The sequence below is a fragment of the Oncorhynchus masou genome, chromosome 29 (genome assembly GCF_036934945.1).
Source record: "Oncorhynchus masou masou isolate Uvic2021 chromosome 29, UVic_Omas_1.1, whole genome shotgun sequence".
Taxonomy (NCBI): domain Eukaryota; kingdom Metazoa; phylum Chordata; class Actinopteri; order Salmoniformes; family Salmonidae; genus Oncorhynchus; species Oncorhynchus masou.
In genome coordinates, this window is record NC_088240.1 from 19,456,941 (window position 1) to 19,475,553 (window position 18,613).

The 18,613-nt window shown below is 42.0% G+C and overlaps 1 protein-coding gene across 2 annotated transcripts; it reads left to right on the forward strand.

Moving 5' to 3' along the window:
• The first annotated feature begins 85 nt into the window (after positions 1-85).
• On the forward strand, positions 86-15,551 carry LOC135519137 (atypical chemokine receptor 3-like). 2 transcript variants are annotated; one of them, XM_064944204.1, is made up of 2 exons: positions 86-250; positions 11,019-15,551. In XM_064944204.1, the coding sequence occupies exon 2, from the start codon at positions 11,069-11,071 to the stop codon at positions 12,194-12,196; it is 1,128 nt and encodes a 375-aa protein (XP_064800276.1). In that variant the 5' UTR covers positions 86-250; positions 11,019-11,068; the 3' UTR covers positions 12,197-15,551. The 2 variants fall into 2 exon arrangements, with proteins under 2 accessions (XP_064800276.1, XP_064800277.1); XM_064944205.1 differs by lacking the exon at positions 86-250 and adding an exon at positions 6,565-6,690.
• The last annotated feature ends 3,062 nt before the right edge of the window (positions 15,552-18,613 follow it).

The window sequence follows — 18,613 nt, forward strand, 5'->3', positions numbered from 1 at the left end:
AAACATCAATGAATGTGTTGACTTGCCTTGAAAGGCGTATCACTCACTACGCAGTATATTAATAAGTTCAGTGGGAGGTATGAGGCCAAGTTCACTATCGCTGGGAGGAGACCGGACACTCACCCACTCAGTCAAGCCAGATATCGGAGAGCTCACAACCACCATCTCTCCCCATCTCGGACAAAGCATAACATAACTGGACATCACTTCGCACTAGAGACACTGTGACATTTCTTCGAAGAGGCAACAAGTAAGGCATTTTACATACATGTTAGTTTATTTTGCTAACCACTTGACAGGAGCATCTCTATAACAAGAGGCTGCGGACCAAAGAGCTGCACTCCTAAAATGTCGGTTCCAGAAACACTTTTTTGTTTAACCAAATGCCCAATACGCAAGTTTTATGTTTCAGCAAACACTGCATTTGTTAGCCTAATTGTGTATTGTTGCAGCGTAGTTTTGGGTAACATATTAGCCTAATGTGACTACTGGCCTCTGAAACTGTTCAAGTCATTCTAGTCATAGATAGAGACATCCTCATTCGCAGCGTGGCGCGCGGATTAGCTGTGCGCATTCAATGAGCGCCGCCAGTTTACTACACCGAGTCCCCTGGTATTTGATAAGGATTGTGGTTTGTTGTCACGGCACATTTATGGGACAGACAATGGGACTGAATTGAATGTGCACTCAGATAGGCTTCAGGTCGTGTGTAAATGTGTCGTTCCACGAAATGAGTCCCTTTTGCGAACCGTTAATATTTTACTTTGTAGAAATTGTGCACCAATATTGCATTTTAAAAGCCTGTCATATTAAATGTGAAGTGCCCGTTAATATACATGGACAATTCTATAAATCAGATTTATAATATGAACAGACTTCATAAAGTGCAAAAAAATTCACTCTGTGCAACCTCTGTGACTTCTAAGATTTTAACACACTCAACCCCAACATTTCTCCAACCATTTTGAAGCCCAATACTATTTTTTGCTTTGTAAAAGTAATTTCTGAAGATTTTTTTTTTCATGCAGTTAATGATTCATTTAAAGCTGTCACTCATTTTGCCAACTGGTCTCAGTGCATTTTGTATTATTCTGTACGTAAATCCGATACACACCCTTTAGTATGATATGAAGGGTTGGGGAGTAACGGATTACATCTAAGGGATTACAAAAATTGCCAACACATTTTTTTTACTGTAATCCGGTACATTACCAACAAAAATATTGTAATCAGATTACAGATACGTTTGAAAAACTAGATTATTACTTCGAGATTTACTTTTAAATTCAGAAAGGATGTTTGTGAGAAAAAAAACATTTGACACTTCTCTGTTTTCTGAAAGACATTCAAATCAGCATTGAAAAAAAGCGCAAATTTAAATTTGTTCCGCCTGAGCGAGTCTGACCACAATTCAGAGACCACTATGATGACACACCAAATGTGTTTGATGGATCGCGGGAAAATAGCAGGAATAGGCTTTTGTAGGCTACAGTCCAAGGTATATCTTCCAATGATGCGACTGCTGTTGGCATTCAAAGATGATCCAATTTGAATAAACGCTTGGAGGTGGGTGACAGCAGTGGTGTAGTGTACGGCGATACGGATATCACTTATTATTGATATCTACATAGCGCATTGATGTAAATCATTGCTGCGCTCTCATTTAGCTATTTGCGATTTACGGACTGTGGTTGTTGTGGACAGCTGTTCACAAATCTAAATGAGTATTTGAACCCAATTGTCGTTGAATTCAAGAAGTTTAAGGTGCCTATAAATCATGGTTTTTGAAATCAGTGGACAGCCAATGAAAAATGCGCTCTTATAACAGCTGCATAGTGCTGATCCAAGCCTGTGGAATAAAAGTGGGGCTTTTATTGCGCCATCAAATTCATGCTGATCAAATAAATAAATCCATCGGACTAATGGACACATGCTCAAACTCGCACACTTTTGATAGATTTAAATTGGCAATCTGTAGTTGCTATATCCATTTTTGGAGTAATAAATATATATTGATTGCTGAAGAATATAACTTAGAAATGCCTCATGAGCTGAGTTCAACTGTCACGCTCCATGAGAACCCAAAATATAAGCTTGTTTTTCTCCAATGTTTGTAAACATTGCAAATGTAAACAAACACTGTATAGCCTCATAACATGGTTAAAACAATAATTTTAATATCATGGATGGTCAGTCCTCGCATCCATAGCTCTGACTATTAATTTGAGAGTGAATACATTTCTCCAGGCCCATCCCTCAGCTTTTTATCAAAACAAAGGCTACTGTTTTGTTATTGTTTCATCTGTGGATTTGCCCTTTAAACAGCTGCATATTATCAAGATATCAAAGTGTCACCAACAAAAAGATTAACAACATACCTATAGCAATTGCAGCATATGGCATTCATTTTTCACATGTAAATAGCACTTTTCAGTGGTGCTCAAAGCATGCCACTCCATGAGCACAGCATTTATTTTTCAACTCGATTCAATGACCCCAATCAGTCCTCCATGACAACAAAATCATAAACAACAGAGTAGGGCTGGCTCATAAGTCCTTAGTTTTGTGGTCATACTCAGGTAAAACAATTAGGCTAATCTATACTTCCTTATGTCCAAGTCCTATTATTGAAGATCAAGGGATATAACATTTATACAAAGGACTGGAATTCTGATAGACTGGTTTTTAATGTAAAGATATATTTTAATCAAATTATTATATGTAGTAAAAAGCGATGGGTTAGAAGAAGCCAAGATAACCAACCCATAAAGTAAAATGAATCATTCATATATGTTCAGCTATATGAAGTTTAACATTGATTTATCCTGCAATAGATGCCGTTCAATTAGTAACATACATTTGGGGAAAGTAATCTAAAGTAACGGAATGTAATCAGATTAAGTTACTGAGTTTGGGTAATCCCCAAATTACTTTACTTATTACAATTTTGGACAGGTAACTAGTAACTGCAATGGATTACATTTAGAAAGTAACCTACCCAACCCTCATAATATGTTACGTTTGGTATGGTTACATAAAACAGATGGTTACTTAAGGCAAAATCAAAAGTAGGGTGGTTGGTCGGATTGTATGGGTAGGTGTATAACGCAAATTTCTAGCAACCCAAAGGTTGCGAGTTCAACTCTCATCACGTACAACTCCTAAACTTAACCTTAACTCCTAGTTACCGTTAGCCACCTAGCTAGAATTCGTAACATATCATATGGTATGCAAATTTATAACATTGTATGTTTCGCAAATGTGTTACATATTGAACGTTTTGCAAATTCGTAACATCCTATTATGTGAACTGAACTCTCGTTTTAATATGATGACACTAACGCTTAAAAGAAAACATCTAAAGAAGCATTGAACTTTAATCAAATGTAAAAGCAGGTGAACTGGTTCAACTCTTTTTTGCCATTTTCTGGTGTTTTGTGGTGGAAAACTGAGTGGGTCAAGCATAATATGCAACCCTGTTACGAATAGAATGACGGGCTAGAAATGTTTGAACAAGAAAAAAACATTGTGAGCCTTGCATTCAATTACTACTGGCTGTTGCACACAAGCTTCCATTCCTCTAGTCACAAGGGGCACGTTCACATAGTACCTTAGCCCGGACTAAGAGCCTCACTAGCCCTGGACTAACGGAGATTCTAGTCCGTGGCTAGTGCAAGTACACATTCTAATGTGGGATAGCACCAACCCTAACCCAGAAGCACGGTGCCAAAGCAGCCCGTGTGAAACGCGGTGAAGAACAACACATACAATGTTCTCGGTCTAATCACAAACACATAAAATGTTCTCTGTCTAATCACAAACACATAAAATGTTCTCTGTCTAATCACAAACACATAAAATGTTCTCTGTCTAATCACAAACACATAAAATGTTCTCTGTCCAATCATAAACACATAACATGTTCTGTCCAATTACAAAAGCTGCACTTAATTTGCACATCCTGTGATGCGTTCCTCATATTTTAATAAGTCAATGCATACGATTTCATCCTTCCATCTGACAAAAACTGGACAAAATAACAAAATACTTTCATCCATGCAAAACATTTGTTGCTATGGTTAACAAAACGGTTGCTATGCAGGCTGGCTGACGTCTTCTCATTTTTCTAGCCAACTGCTCAACAAACTCTACAGCTGAACAGGCAGAAAACTCTCAAATCAGTTTTCATCGTTTTTCTATTGATATTTAATTGGATATATGCTAGCAAACCATTATAATAATATTGTTGCATGATTTCGCATAGATCTGAAAAGTTCATGTCTCGTTCATGCACAGCATTCTCTGTACAGGGGCAAAATCATATTTCAAAAGCGAAACATTGTTTCCGAGGTCTGACAGGCAGACAGGAAGGTTTATACAAACCATCGCTGTTGGAAATCGAAGTCTAGAAGCAAGAGGAAATAATGGGTTAATAAATGCCTTAATGCTTATAACATTGGTCGCTTGGTAGAGATAGAATGTTGGTTGCATGTGTGTTCGTCTGTTAGCCCAGGACTTTGGTACACAAGTGTGAATCCTTCGCCCAGGGCTAAAGTTTAGCCCGGGTTAACAAATGCTTATATGTACAGGTTAAGCCTGGGGCTATGAACAATGCAGTGTGAAAATGCCTAAAGCGATTTATGGCTGATTTAAGATGAAAACTCCAACCCTGTTACAATCAACCCTGTTACTTTATTTGGCAATTAATAGGCATGTGTTATAGTCCTTTTTTTCTTTTTCTTTTACCTCTTGGTGGGATGGGATGTGAGATGGGAAAACATATTTTTTATGATTTTTTTTTAAAATCCACCAAGTTACACTACCCTCAAGGGACTCATGTCATGGAATTACCCAAGACAATTTTGTGTTTTACCCAACATAAGTGTGTGTGTGTGTCTCACTGATTAAAATGTAGTAGTTCTCTTGCCTATGAACAATTATTTTCTGATAGAATTATAAGGCATTTCTAAAATAATAATTGTGACACATGGGTAATCTAATAGCATAGTAAAAAGGTAAAAAATGTGATCCGATTTGAGATGCTTGGGTACAAAAGGTTCCCAATATAGCAAATATATAACTAAAACTAAAGAGTTCCTCTTCCTCATCTCATTTTACTTTAGCAGCTACACTATATATACAAAGTATGTGGACACCCCTTCAAATTAGTGGATTCGGCTATTTTAGCCACACCTGTTGCTGACAGGTGTATAAAATTGAACACACCGCCATGCAATCTCCACAGACAAACATTGAATGGCCTTACTGAAGAGCTCAGTGACTTTCAACGTGGCACCTCTATAGGATGCCACCTTTTCAACAAGCCAGTTCGTCAAATTTCTGCCTCGCTAGAGCTGCCGCGGTCATCTCTATGTGCTGTTATTGTGAAGTGGAAACCTCTAGGAGCAACAACAGCTCAGCCGCGAAGTGGTAGGCCACATAAGCTCACAGAACGGGACCCCTGAGTGCTGAAGTGCGTAGGGCGTAAAAATCATCTGTCCTCGATTGCAACACTCACTACCGAGTTCCAGTTTGCCTCTGGAAGCAACGCCAGCACAATAATTGTTCGTCGGGAGTCTCATGAGATGGGTTTCCATGGCCGAGCAGCCGTAAACAAGCCTAAGATCACCATGCACAATGCCAAGTGTTGCCTGGAGGGGTGTAAAGCTCGCTGGCCTGCACAGAGCCATGACCTCAACCCCATCGAACACCTTTGGGATCAATATGGAATGCTGACTGCGAGCCAGTCCTATTCGCCCAACATCAGTGACTAACTTCACTAAAGCTCTTGTGGCTAAATGGAAGCAGCAAAGAGGGGACCAACTCCATATTAATGGACATTATTTTGCAATGAGATGTTCAACGAGCAGATGTACACATACGTTGAGTAATTTAGTGTATATGGATGTTTGTGGACCCTCCCATGATCCCTCTCCTTTGAGTCCTTTCTTTTGCAACACAAAAGCCGAAACCAACAGGAGAGATCTCTTCCAGCAAGAGAGACCGTCAATCTTTTATTGTCACACCTGCAGCATTCTCTGGTCTTAGGTTAACACAGGTAAGCAGCTTTCATTGCTCCCTTTTTGTCTTGTATTGCAATGCATTATCGGCCCTGCATGCTGCTTGCCTAATGTGTAATCATCAGCGATAATAAGATACAGCCATCCTTACAGTGGTGCCAAATCTAATAATATAATGCTCAAGTTCATACATACTGGCTTTGAGCAGGGCATAACATTAACTTTTTGGCCTTACTTACCGTGTCAGTTAGATTTAAAAATTACACAAACGAAACACAAACTGATGATCATGCTTTGCAATTTTTCTAGAACAAGAACTGTGTTACTAGTAAGAAGTAATGTGGTATATTGTTTCATTTCATTAAAAAATATTTTTTAAACCAAAATATCATAGAAAATATATTTGTGTAATGTAACTCTGTGTTGTTGTTTGTGTCTGCAACAATACACAATTAGGCTAACAAATGCAGTGTTTGCTGAAACATAAAACTTGCGTATTGGGCATTTGGTTAAACAAAAAAGTGTTTCTGGAACCGACATTTTAGGAGTGCAGCTCTTTGGTCCGCAGCCTCTTGTTATAGAGATGCTCCTGTCAAGTGGTTAGCAAAATAAACTAACATGTATGTAAAATGAGAACTTGTTCTCAACTGGCCTACCTGGTTAAATAAAGGTGAAATAATATATATTTTTTTTAAACCACAGATGAGACCAACATGTTCACCTGCCCCGTTAACTACGGGAGGTTACCGTGGTAGCACGATTTGAGTCATGTTTGCACTTGTGAGATCGAGTCTGACTAGACGAGAGGCATTGTCTTCTCATCCGTAGCAGTTGAATCTCAAACCTAGAAAAACAAGCTAGCTTGTCAACAAAACAATGTAAATAACCAAGAAACACAATGACAAAATCTCACTTCTATAGACTTTTGTTTCAAGTAAATTAGACCAAATGTTATGCCTGTGCACAGCGCTTCTAAAAATCTTTCAATCAGCTCTTCACATGTTCACAGCCGCCAGCCGCCAGTTGTAGTGCGATTCATTTATCAGCTATGAAACAAAACGGCAGAAATACTTTAAAAACAGCTACTGAGGCATTTCTTTAACTATAAATGTGATCTTACTTGACTATACATGTGATCACACTTGACTATTTTTATTCACAAAATAATGTGAGTGAAATGCTCACAATGCCAGTGCTAAAATCTATCAGGCAGGTATTAATTTTAGGCCCTGCTAGCTCTCATGGTAGGTAGTCTATCTATCTTGTAACCAGCTCAGCCTCATTGGGTGTTTGGGGTGTGGCGAAACTAAACGTTTGTGATCTGAATATTCTCCTTTTGCTTTGGGGGGCAGATGAAAGGGGGAGGAAGGAGAAAGAGCAAGAGCAAGAGAAAAGTGTGCAGCTGCTGCTATTAGGGAGAATGACAAAACTACTGTAGTAAAGGGCAAGATGTCACGGACACCGACGTCTCGCTTCCAGACAAACTAAACACCTTCTTTGCCCGCTTTGAGGATAATACAGTGCCACCGACACAGCCTGCTACCAAGAACTGTAGGCTCTCCTTCTCCGTGGCCGACGTGAGTAAGACATTTGAACGTGTTAAACCTCGCAAGTCTACCGGCCCAGACGGCATCCCTAGCCGCGTCCTCAGAGCATACGCAGACTAGCTGGCTGGTGTGTTTACGGACATATTCAATCTCTCCCTATCCCAGTCTGCTGTCCCCACATGCTTCAAGATGGCCACCATTTTTCCTATACCCAAGAAAGCAAAGGTAACTGAACTATATGACTATCTTTGAGAGACTAGTCAAGGATCATATCACCTCCACCTTACCTGTCACCCTTACCTGACCCACTTCAGTTTGCTTACCGCCCAAATAGGTCCACAGACGATGCAATCGCCATCACACTGTACACTGGCCTATTCCATATGGACAAGAGGAATACCTATGTAAGAATGCTCTTCATTGACTATAGCTCAGCATTCAACACCATAGTACCCTCCAAGCTCATCGTTAAGCTTGAGGCCCTGGGTCTCAACTCCGTCCTGTGCAATTGGGTCCTGGACATCCTGACGGGCCACCCCCAGGTGGTAAAGGTAGGAAACAACATCTCCAATTCACCAATCCTCAACACTGCGGCCCCACAAGGGTGCGTGCTCAGCCCCCTCCTGTACTCCCTGTTCACCCATGACTGGCGTGGCCATGCACACCTCCAACTCAATCGTTCCGTTCGCAGATGGCACAACAGTTGTAGGCAATTACGAGACATCCTACAGGTAGGAGGTGAGGGCACTCAGAGTGTGGTGCCAGGAAAACAACCTCTCACTCAACATCAACAAAACAAAGGAGATTATTGTGAACTTAAGGAAACAGCAGAGGGAGCACCCCCCTATCCACATCAACAGGACAGCAGTGGAGAAGGTGGGAAGCTAAGTTCCTTGGCGTACACACCATGGACAAACTGAAATGGTCCACCCGCACAGACAGTGTGGTGAAGAAGGTGCGATAGCGCCTCTTCAACCTCGGGAGGCTGAAGAAATTTGGATTGTCACCTAAAACCCTCACAAACCTTTACAGATGCACAGTTGAGAGCATCCTGTCGGGCTATATCACCACCTGGTATGGCAACTGCACCGCCCACAACTGCAAGGCTCTCCAGAGGGTGGTGCAATCTGCACAACGCATCACTGGGGCCAAACTACCTGCCATCCAGGACAACAACCACCCGAGCCACTGCCTGTTCACCCCGTTACCATCCAGAAGGCGAGGTCAGTACAGGTGCATCAAAGCTGATACCGAGAGACTGAAAAACAGCTTCTATCTCAAGGCCATCAGACTGTTAAACAGCCATCACTAACACAGAGAGGCTGCTGCCTACATACAGACTTGAAATCATTGGCCAATTTAATAAATGGATCACTAGTCACTTTAATAATGCCACTTTAATAATGTTTACATGTCTTGCATTACTCATCTCATATGTATATACTATATTTTATTCCATCTATTGCATCTTGTCTATGCTGCTCTGCCATTGCTCATCCATATATTTATATGTATATGTTTTTATTCCATTAATTTACTTAGATTTGTGTGGATTTGGTAGTTGTTTTGGAATTGTTAGATTACATGTTAGATATTGCTGCACTGTTGGAACTAGAAACACAAGCATTTTGCTACACTCGCAATAACATCTGCTAACCATGTGTATGTGACCAATGCAAATTATTTGATTTGAGGTTGTGTGCCAGAGGTGAAGGGGTCAAGTGCCAAATGGCAATGAAAGGGGCTATCGATTGAATAGCGCCACGATCACTGAAAGAATGAGCTGAAACCACAGGCAGCCCTAACACAACACACACATGTATATTGGCCACTGCTCCAGGTACATGCACTAACACACTCAGTCACAGATATCGCAGACAGCTTGGCGTGGGCAACGTGGTATTCTGCGGTCACACACTCTCACATAGCTCTCACACACCCAGCTGCTCTAAGCGGTCACGTTTCAATGCACTTTAACACGCTGTATCGCCCAGCGGCGCTGATTGTCTTTGACCGTGGCTGGACCGGGTCTAAAGTAGTTATACCCCCTGGTAACCCAGTGTTTTCCAGAAGCACACAGAGTAGCCAGCCAAATATAAAAAGTAGCCAGCCAGGATCCTGAAAGTGTATTCATTCAGTGTATTGTTTGTTTTGGGGGGATATCTTCTAGGCTTATATGATCAGGACTATTTTCTAGGTAAGAAAACATAAACCTTTTTTAAACAATTAACCTGTCCTCTCTTGAGATGAAAGTATTTTATAGCAAGATATGAATTGCCACAATTATGGCTCCCCAGTGTGTGGGCCTGGCTGCCAAGTGTTTGGGCCTATGCCCTCCCAGGCCCACCTATGACTGAACCCCTGCCCAGTCATGTGAAATCCATATACTATGGCCTAATGAATTTATTTCAATTGACTGATTTCCTTATATGAACTGTAACTCAATAACATCTTTGAAATTGTTGCATATTGCGTTTATATTTTTGTTCAGTATAAGTGGAAAATGTACCCGGCTGGAAATTAGTGTGTAACCGGTTGATATAGCCGACAGCTGGCGCTAGTGGCAAACACTGATAACCAGGCTCTGATGTCTCCCCACGTCTTTGTCTGTGGTCATAAGTGCCAATCAGGAGGAAAAGGAGAGGTTATATTATTCATGGTTTTCATGTCTAGGGTTTGTTCTTCAATCCCTCACATCCCTCCCGTCATGTTGTGACTGTCAGGGGAAGGGAGGCATACCTGAGTGTAAGAGGACCAATCATAATCAGACATACAGAGAGGTCAGAGGTTGTGCTGTAATAAAATAAAATATTGAGCTGTGTGTGTGTAAGTGTTCATGATGCATGTTGCATGAGTGTGTAGGATCCCTTTGCATGTGTGTGTGTACTGTATGTGATCAGTCTCAAATGTTTTCAGATTACATAGTTGTGGTTATGACAGAGCTGTCCTTTGATCCTCTTGCGATGTGATCCTCCCTTAATCTGGATGTTGTGTTTTTTGGACTAATGGCAACATAGCTGGTGCTGCCCTCTGACTGGATGGCAAAAGATAGCTTTGGCAGTCATTCCTCAATCATCCCAAAACAACAGAGCCATTATGAATTAATAAAGCATTGTTTTAAGAGTTAACTACATTTAGATATTTTTCAGATCTGGTGGAGTATAATAAAAAGTTATGTGTTTTTTTGTGTTAATTTCATTTGGGTGCTTATTAGATCTCATAACATACTGTAGAATGCAGGGCTCTGTGAAGAAGTTAATTGCTTTTCTGATCTAGCTCTTCCCCAGGAACGGAGTGAGGTCAGGACTGATGGGTTGAGATCTTGTTAATAAAAGTCAAAGGAACTCAGGGCAGCGCTCTCTAAATATAGTTCAAACATTTACTGTGACATGGCAAACAGACAGATTGAGATCAGGACTGATGGGCTGCTATCTTCTTGTCTTGTCTTCAGATCCCAGATCAGTGAGGTGTGCGTGATCGTTCCCAGCATACGGCAGAAGGATGAACAGCTTCGATCTGGATGAGCTGTTCGACACGTGGGAGGACCTGAACCTCACAGGCCTCCTGGAGAACGGGACGCGCGTGGAGATGGGTGGCTGTCCCACAGCCTTCGACCGCAGCGCCCTGCTCCACTCCATGTGCATCCTCTACGTCTTCATCTTCGTGGTCGGTTTGGCCGCCAACAGCCTCGTCCTCTGGATCAACATCCGCGCCCAGCGCACCACATCCCCTCGCCACGAGACCCACCTTTACATCGCCCACCTGGCGGCGGCTGACCTGTGCGTGTGCATCACGTTGCCTGTGTGGGTGAGCTCCCTGGCACAGCACAGCCACTGGCCCTTCAGCGAGTTGGCGTGTAAGCTCACCCACCTGCTCTTCTCCGTTAACCTCTTCAGCTCCATCTTCTTCCTGGCCTGCATGAGCGTCGACCGCTACCTGAGCATGACACGGCCGGCCGACAGTGAGCATGGGGGCCGGCGCCGGAAGCTGATTCGCCACGGCGTATGTATGGGGGTGTGGCTCCTGGCTCTGGTGGCTTCCCTGCCGGACACATACTTCCTGCGGGCTCTGAAGTCATCACAAGGGGAGGTAGTGCTGTGCAGGCCTGTGTACCCAGAGGAACACCCTAGGGAGTGGATGGTAGGGGTCCAGCTGAGCTTCATCCTGCTTGGCTTCATCATCCCCTTCCCTGTCATCGCTCTGGCCTATGCCCTCCTGGCCAAAGCACTCTCCTCCTCCTCCTCTTCCTCCTCGGCAGTGGAGCAGGAGCGTCGTGTGAGCCGCAGGGTGATCCTGGCCTACATAGTGGTGTTCCTCGGATGCTGGGGGCCCTACCACGGGGTGCTCCTGGCCGATGCCCTCTCCCTGCTGGGCCTGGTTCCTCTGAGCTGTGGGCTGGAGAACGCCCTCTACGTGGCTCTGCACCTCACCCAGTGTCTGTCCCTGCTCCACTGCTGTGTTAACCCCATCCTCTACAACTTCCTCAACAGGAACTACCGCTACGACCTGATGAAGGCCTTCATCTTTAAGTACTCCACACGTACAGGCCTGGCCAGGCTCATAGAACAGACCCATGTCTCTGAGACAGAGTACTCTGCCGTCACTGTGGAGAACACACCACAGATCTGAGACTGAACTCTAGAACACACTCTGGAACTCAAAAACACATCAAGGACATTTAGAACATAGTCTCGATCAGTGGTCACCAACTGGTCCATCTCCAAGGCTTTCCTAGTCGATCGCCAAACATTTCTGTAAAAAGCCCAACGAGAAAGCCTTGCGTTCTTAATTGTTTTGCTCTGTTTGCGGTAGGTGCTCTTCATTCAGCTGCCCTGCTTGCCAGGTAGTCGAAGTGTTCCCATTTTTAATAATTTAAGGTACAAACTCTGCCTACCCAGTGGTCGTGGAGATCAAATCAAGTACACCTATAGGCCTACCGCTGGCCAATCAGATATACTATATATACAAAAGTATGTGGACCCCCTTCAAATGAGTGGATTCGGCTATTTCAGCCGTTGCTGACAGGTGTATAAAATCGAGCACACAACCATACAATCTCCATAGAGAAACATTGGCAGTAAAATTGCCTTACTGAAGAGCTCAGTGACTTTCAATGTGGCACCGTCATAGGATGCCATCCTTTCCAACAAGTCAGTTAGTCAAATTACTGCCCTACTAGAGCTGCCCCCGGCAAATGTAAGTGCTGTTATTGTGAAGTGGAAACGTGTAGGAGCAACAACGGCTTAGCCACGAAGTGGTAGGCCACACAAGCTCACAGAACGGTCTGTCCTAGCATTGCCTGTATTCGAGCTGCAGCAATGATATAGATATAGAGTTCACCCAATAGCTGCATTATTTTTTAAACTGCTGGAGGTATGTGTGTGTGTGTGCGTATGCGGTGTGTGGACCTTAAAGTCCACTTTGTAAATAGTTAGAAGGGCATTGAAATACTGTACATATATTATCATTATGAGATTGTTATTGTTCAACTTTAGATATATTTTTGTACATATTATAACATATTTATGGTATGCTTCGACTTTCCAATTTTGTATTTTGTATGTTTTTAAATCATTGTGTTGTGGATTCAGAAGTCCATTTCAGTAATGTCTATGTGTTCATAAAGCTGCCTCGTTGTAAATGAAAGTCCCTTGCTCTGTGACACCAGTACTGCTGTCTACTTCAATCTCATAATACTTTAAACCAGCTCCCTTTCCTCATCTCCCTCCTTCTGTGACCCCTGACCTAGAATGACCAGAGAGGTCCCGGAATTGTCTCAGAAAATGCTGAGTTTTCAGAACAGTGATCATTTAAGGAGAGGCGACAAGGAAAGGAAGCTAGGTAGGAGTGTTGACACAGCCTCGATATCTCTATCACCACATATAGCATAGCTGTAACTATACAATACGTTATGGCTAATATTAGCATTAGAGATCATAGTGAGACACGTGTGCTTCATATGGCATCAGGGACGCTGCATCAGCACACAGACCACACCACAGCACAGACAGTGAGGGCTTTATGACCAATAACCAAACACAGCTTTACTGCATCCATGTGTAGGCAGCCACAGCCACAATGCTGGACAGATGTGTATAAATGATGCAGTCTATCAATACAAAAAAGAGGAACTACATTCAGAATCTTTCATTGGGATATATCCTGTGTGTGTCTATGTATGTCTGTGAGTGCGAGAGAGACAGAGTTCGTATGTGGGCATGCATGTGTCTGTATGCGCGTGTGTGTCTGTCTTCATGTTGTGGGCCACAGTACAAACAGTGTGACACACAGTGTTCCATGCCAAATTATGATGTTGGATATAGGGATGAGCATGATTATTTAAATATTCAAATAACCGAACGGATGTTAGTATTTGAATACTTGTGTGAATATACATTTCTGATAGAAAAAAAATGTATAGGTCTATTTTAAACACCCACAACAGTAGAAATCAACTTCTCGAGCTGAAAGACGATGACCAGAGCTTACCCGTGATGTCGCACAATGATGTAAATAATTCATCTTTTTAGTCATAGTACATTATGATATATTTGGGCTTGAAATGCCAAATCCGAATGTGTGACTTCGGATGTTTCTGTGAGTCTTATGCCTTTTTTCTTATGTGATGAAATGCAAATTATTTACAGCCTATGTTTTGTTTCAGAGCTGGGTTTTATTTAAATGTTACCACCCACCAACATGGCAATGTTAATTCATCAGAAACACCTGCTGTAAAGTTCTTCCTATTCGCAAGTCATCTGAGAGCCAAACAGCTTTTCTATGTAGCAAAAACATGGTTTGCTACTAGATAAAACAGCCACAAAGTCGATATTATACAAATTTGTGAAAACAAAAATGTGCTTTTTGGTCTTCATTCAAGGTTAGGGTTAGGCTAAGGTTAGCATTGTGGTTAATGTTAGGGTTAAGGTGAGAGTTAGGTTAAAAATCCAATTTTAAGATGTGAAAATGTAGAAATAGACGGGGTTCATGACTTTGTGGCTGTGTTAACTAGTGACGACCCTACACTTGGCCGCCTTGCCATGGAGCAAATTAAATTAAAACAAATTAATGTTTTTGCATCTCCCCTTTTTTTTTACAAGCAAATTATTATAATCCATTGGATAATTTGTCAAGTTTCACTTATTTTTCTGCTAGTCTGCATTCCAGTTCCACCTCAGACACCACCAAAACAACCACTATGCGGATGTCGGCTAAAGCGGAACTGATTGAATAGAGTCTTTAAGTTAAAAAAACACAAGTATTTTCAATATCCGGATATCCAACAAAATGAATGATACTATTCAAGTATTGAACAGATGTCAAACCCCTATCCCTAGTTGGATATGTCCTAAACATTTATGTGTACAATGCTATGGTAGAAAACATATTTATTTTGATACGTTGTCATGAGTCATCGTGTTATCTGATTGGATGCATATGTATCCTATTACATTGTAAGGGTTCTAATCCTAGCAGTGATTATTAAAACAAAGAAACAAAGACCGACATTTCTACAAGAAGAGGCATTCCAATATATTTTATAGAGATATTTTATGTTTACTGTATGTTACAGATTTTGTTACTCATTAAATACCAAAAATTAATACTATGTCTGAATATCTTTTGCTTTGTGTTAGTACTTTAATCACAGCTTTTTAATTAAAGTAACAAATGGTGAAATGTAACCAGTGTTTATTGCATTACTGGACAGCTTTAGTATAGCAGCTTTGACTGGACACCTCCGGTGGATAAGGTGAACTATATTTGAGCAATAAGGCTTGAGGGGGTGTGGTACAGTGCATTCGGAAACTATTCACACCCCTTGACTTTTTCCATATTTGTTTACGTTACAGCCTTGTTCTAAAATTGATTCAATTGTTTTTTTTCCTTCTCAATCTACACACAATACCTCATAAAGACAAAGCAAAAACTGTTTTTTTTTATGTTTACACATTTGTAAAATAAAATAAAAACTGAAATATCACATTTACATAAGTATTCAGACCCTTTACTCAGTACTTTGTTGAAGCACCTTTGGCAGCGATTACAGCCTCGTGTCTTCTTGGTTATGAAGCTACAAGCCTAGCACACCTGTATTTGGGGAGTTTCTCCCATTCTTCTCTGCAGATCCTCTCAAGCTACGTCAGGCTGGATGGAGAGTGTCACTGCACAGCTATTTTCAGGTCTCTCCAGAGATGTTTGATTGGGTTGAATTCCGGGCTCTGGCTGGGCAACTCAAGGACATTCATAGACTTGTCCCGAAGCCACTTCTGCATTGTCTTGACTGTGTGCTTAGGGTCTTTGTCCTGTTGAAAGGTGAACCTTCACCCCAGTCTGAGGTCCTGAGCGCACTGGAGCAGGTTTTAATCAAAGATCTCTCTGTGCTTTGCTCAGTTAATCTTTGCCTCATTTCTGACTAGTTTCCTAGTCCCTGCCACTGAAAGACATCCCCACAGCAATGCTGCCACCACCATGCTTCACCATAAGGAGAATCTTGTTTCTCATGGTCTGAGAGTCTTTAGGTGCCTTTTGACAAGCTCCAAGCAGGCTGTCATGTGCATTTTACTGAGGAGTGGACCTGTAGAACAGGTTGATATGCAGTTTTTCAGAAAAAACAGGTTAATATATACAGATGTGTGCTCAGTAAGACAGTAACACAGACACATACGTCACACACACACACACACACACACACACACACACACACACACACACACACACACACACACACACACACACACACACACACACACACACACACACACACACACACACACACACACACACACACACAGTGTGAAACATGGTCGTAAGGGGTGTGCCGACATGGCCTTGTAAATTGACAGTTGATAGTCAGATCGGATTATTCTCTTGATCAGATAAATTTTTTTAATGCCTAAGTAGATGTTGGCAAAATAACTCTCTCCCTGCATGTTTATATACTTAACAAGCTGAAGATTAGGAGCCGTGGAGGGGTGTCTGTATGTGTGCTCAACTTGCAGCGGGCAGACAAATTTGCTATCTGTCAGAATGCGTTTCTGTGTTTCAGATTTTTCATTACCCTCGCCCCGCTTGTTAGATATTATGCACATTGATAGCTTGATAGCAAATGTCCTTGCCATTTGATTTATCATGGTATCAGGCTAACAGAAGGTAGTAGCAGTCTGAATGATCACACCAAAACAGTAGTGAACATGATCGGGTGAGATTATGCAGTGAGTGGACAGAGAAGTACAGCTTCACTCTATCCAATCAGAGAAGCAGAATCAACGTACAGCCCGCCCTTCTCTTTACAGATAGGCAAACTACCAAATGGAGTTATTTAGACCACCTAGCACCTCACTTGACTGACTGACATAAGAAAGATGTTGACACACACCATTTTTTTTCTATCACAGATAATTACAAAAAATACTCTGATCACAACCTTATCCAGAAAATTGCCCATATCCGTTATGATACTTGTTTTGTCCGACTACTCGGCACAACTCTAATGGACATTGTTCTCTGCACCACCACCAGAATTATGATGACAATCGTAACATTTACTGTAGCTATAAAATCTAGATAGAGTGATATCTCTATGGTTTAAAAAGTGCATTAGTAGAGAACAGACAAGAGCCTCCATGTGGTTCTACAGCATGTGTTCAGACTCTCATATGGTTCTGATGCTTCAGGCAGGGCCGGAAACACACTGATTGGGCTAATCTGCAGTAACACACAGTAACACACAAACTCCTGCTGCTTCACAACTCTGGCTGAAGAGCATGTGCTTTCTTTGGCTAGCACTATGTCGAGAAGTGTTTTTGCTTCCCTTCCCTGATTCGTCAGTTATGATTCACTTTTGATTTTCTAACATGTGTCGTTGGATGTGGTTAATGCTTCCACACGACGAGTCAAAGTGTAATATTCCAGATCCAGCCATCATTACATAACTAAACACATAGATTCTTGGTAACATACGCAGACCATCCACTCTGGGGGCAAACTCTGTCAAGTGTCCTGTCAGAGCTGTCTACTTTAGAGACAGCACGCTCGCTTATAAGCAGGCTTCTGTTCTCACCGTTATGAAAACACACAGGAAATATCTGTGAAATACTCCTCTATTCACATGGCTCCCCCACAGATAGAAAGGATATACAGCACAGGGACAGTACATAAAGCACAGCAAGGAGGCTGAGTACGGTACTGGAAGTGCCACATATGGTTTGTATAAGTTGAAATCATCTGTTGTTTGACTTGATGTAAGCCATTCTCTCTCTGTGTGTGTGTGTGTGTGTGTGTGTGTGTGTGTGTGTGTGTGTGTGTGTGTGTGTGTGTGTGTGTGTGTGTGTGTGTGTGTGTGTGTGTGTGTGTGTGTGTGTGTGTGTGTGTGTGTGTGTGTGTGTAAGACTTACAGTGCAGCCTGTTTGATTTAATATGGACAGATAATGGGTCAGATAAGATATTGGTGGAGGGAGGTTTATTTTACATAGCTATGGAGCAATAGATCTCATGATTCATGCCCTGCTGATGCCCTGCATATGTAAGGGATACTTAATACTTGACCCAGTCAATCAGTTAACAGAACCAAGACATTCTAAGGAAGGTCCAATAAACCTCCTTCTGTCTGGCCACTCTACCGTAAAGGACTGATTGGTGGAGTGCTGCAGAGATGGTTTTCCTTCTAGAAGGTTCTCCCATCTCCACAGAGGAACTCTGGAGCTCTGTCAGAGTTCTTGGGATCTTGGTCACCTCCCTGACAAAGGCCCTTCTCCCACAATCGCTCAGTTTGGCCAGGCGGCCAGCTCTAGGAAGAGTTTTGGTGGTTCCAAACTTCTTCCATTTAAGAATGATGGCCATTGTGTTCTTGGGGACCTTCAATGCTGCAGACATTTTTTGGTACCCTTCCCCAGATCTGTGACTACAAAATCCTGTCTCGGAGCTCTATGGACAATTCCTCATGGCTTGGTTTTTCCTCTGACAAGCACTGTCAGAGCAAGTGTGGGACCTTATATAGACAGGTGTGTGCCTTTCCAAATTTTGTCCAATCAATTGAATTTACCA

Bases quoted from the DNA above. Each gene is read 5' to 3' on its own strand.
- LOC135519137 (XM_064944204.1), top strand. From the start codon at position 11,069: ATGAACAGCTTCGATCTGGATGAGCTGTTCGACACGTGGGAGGACCTG.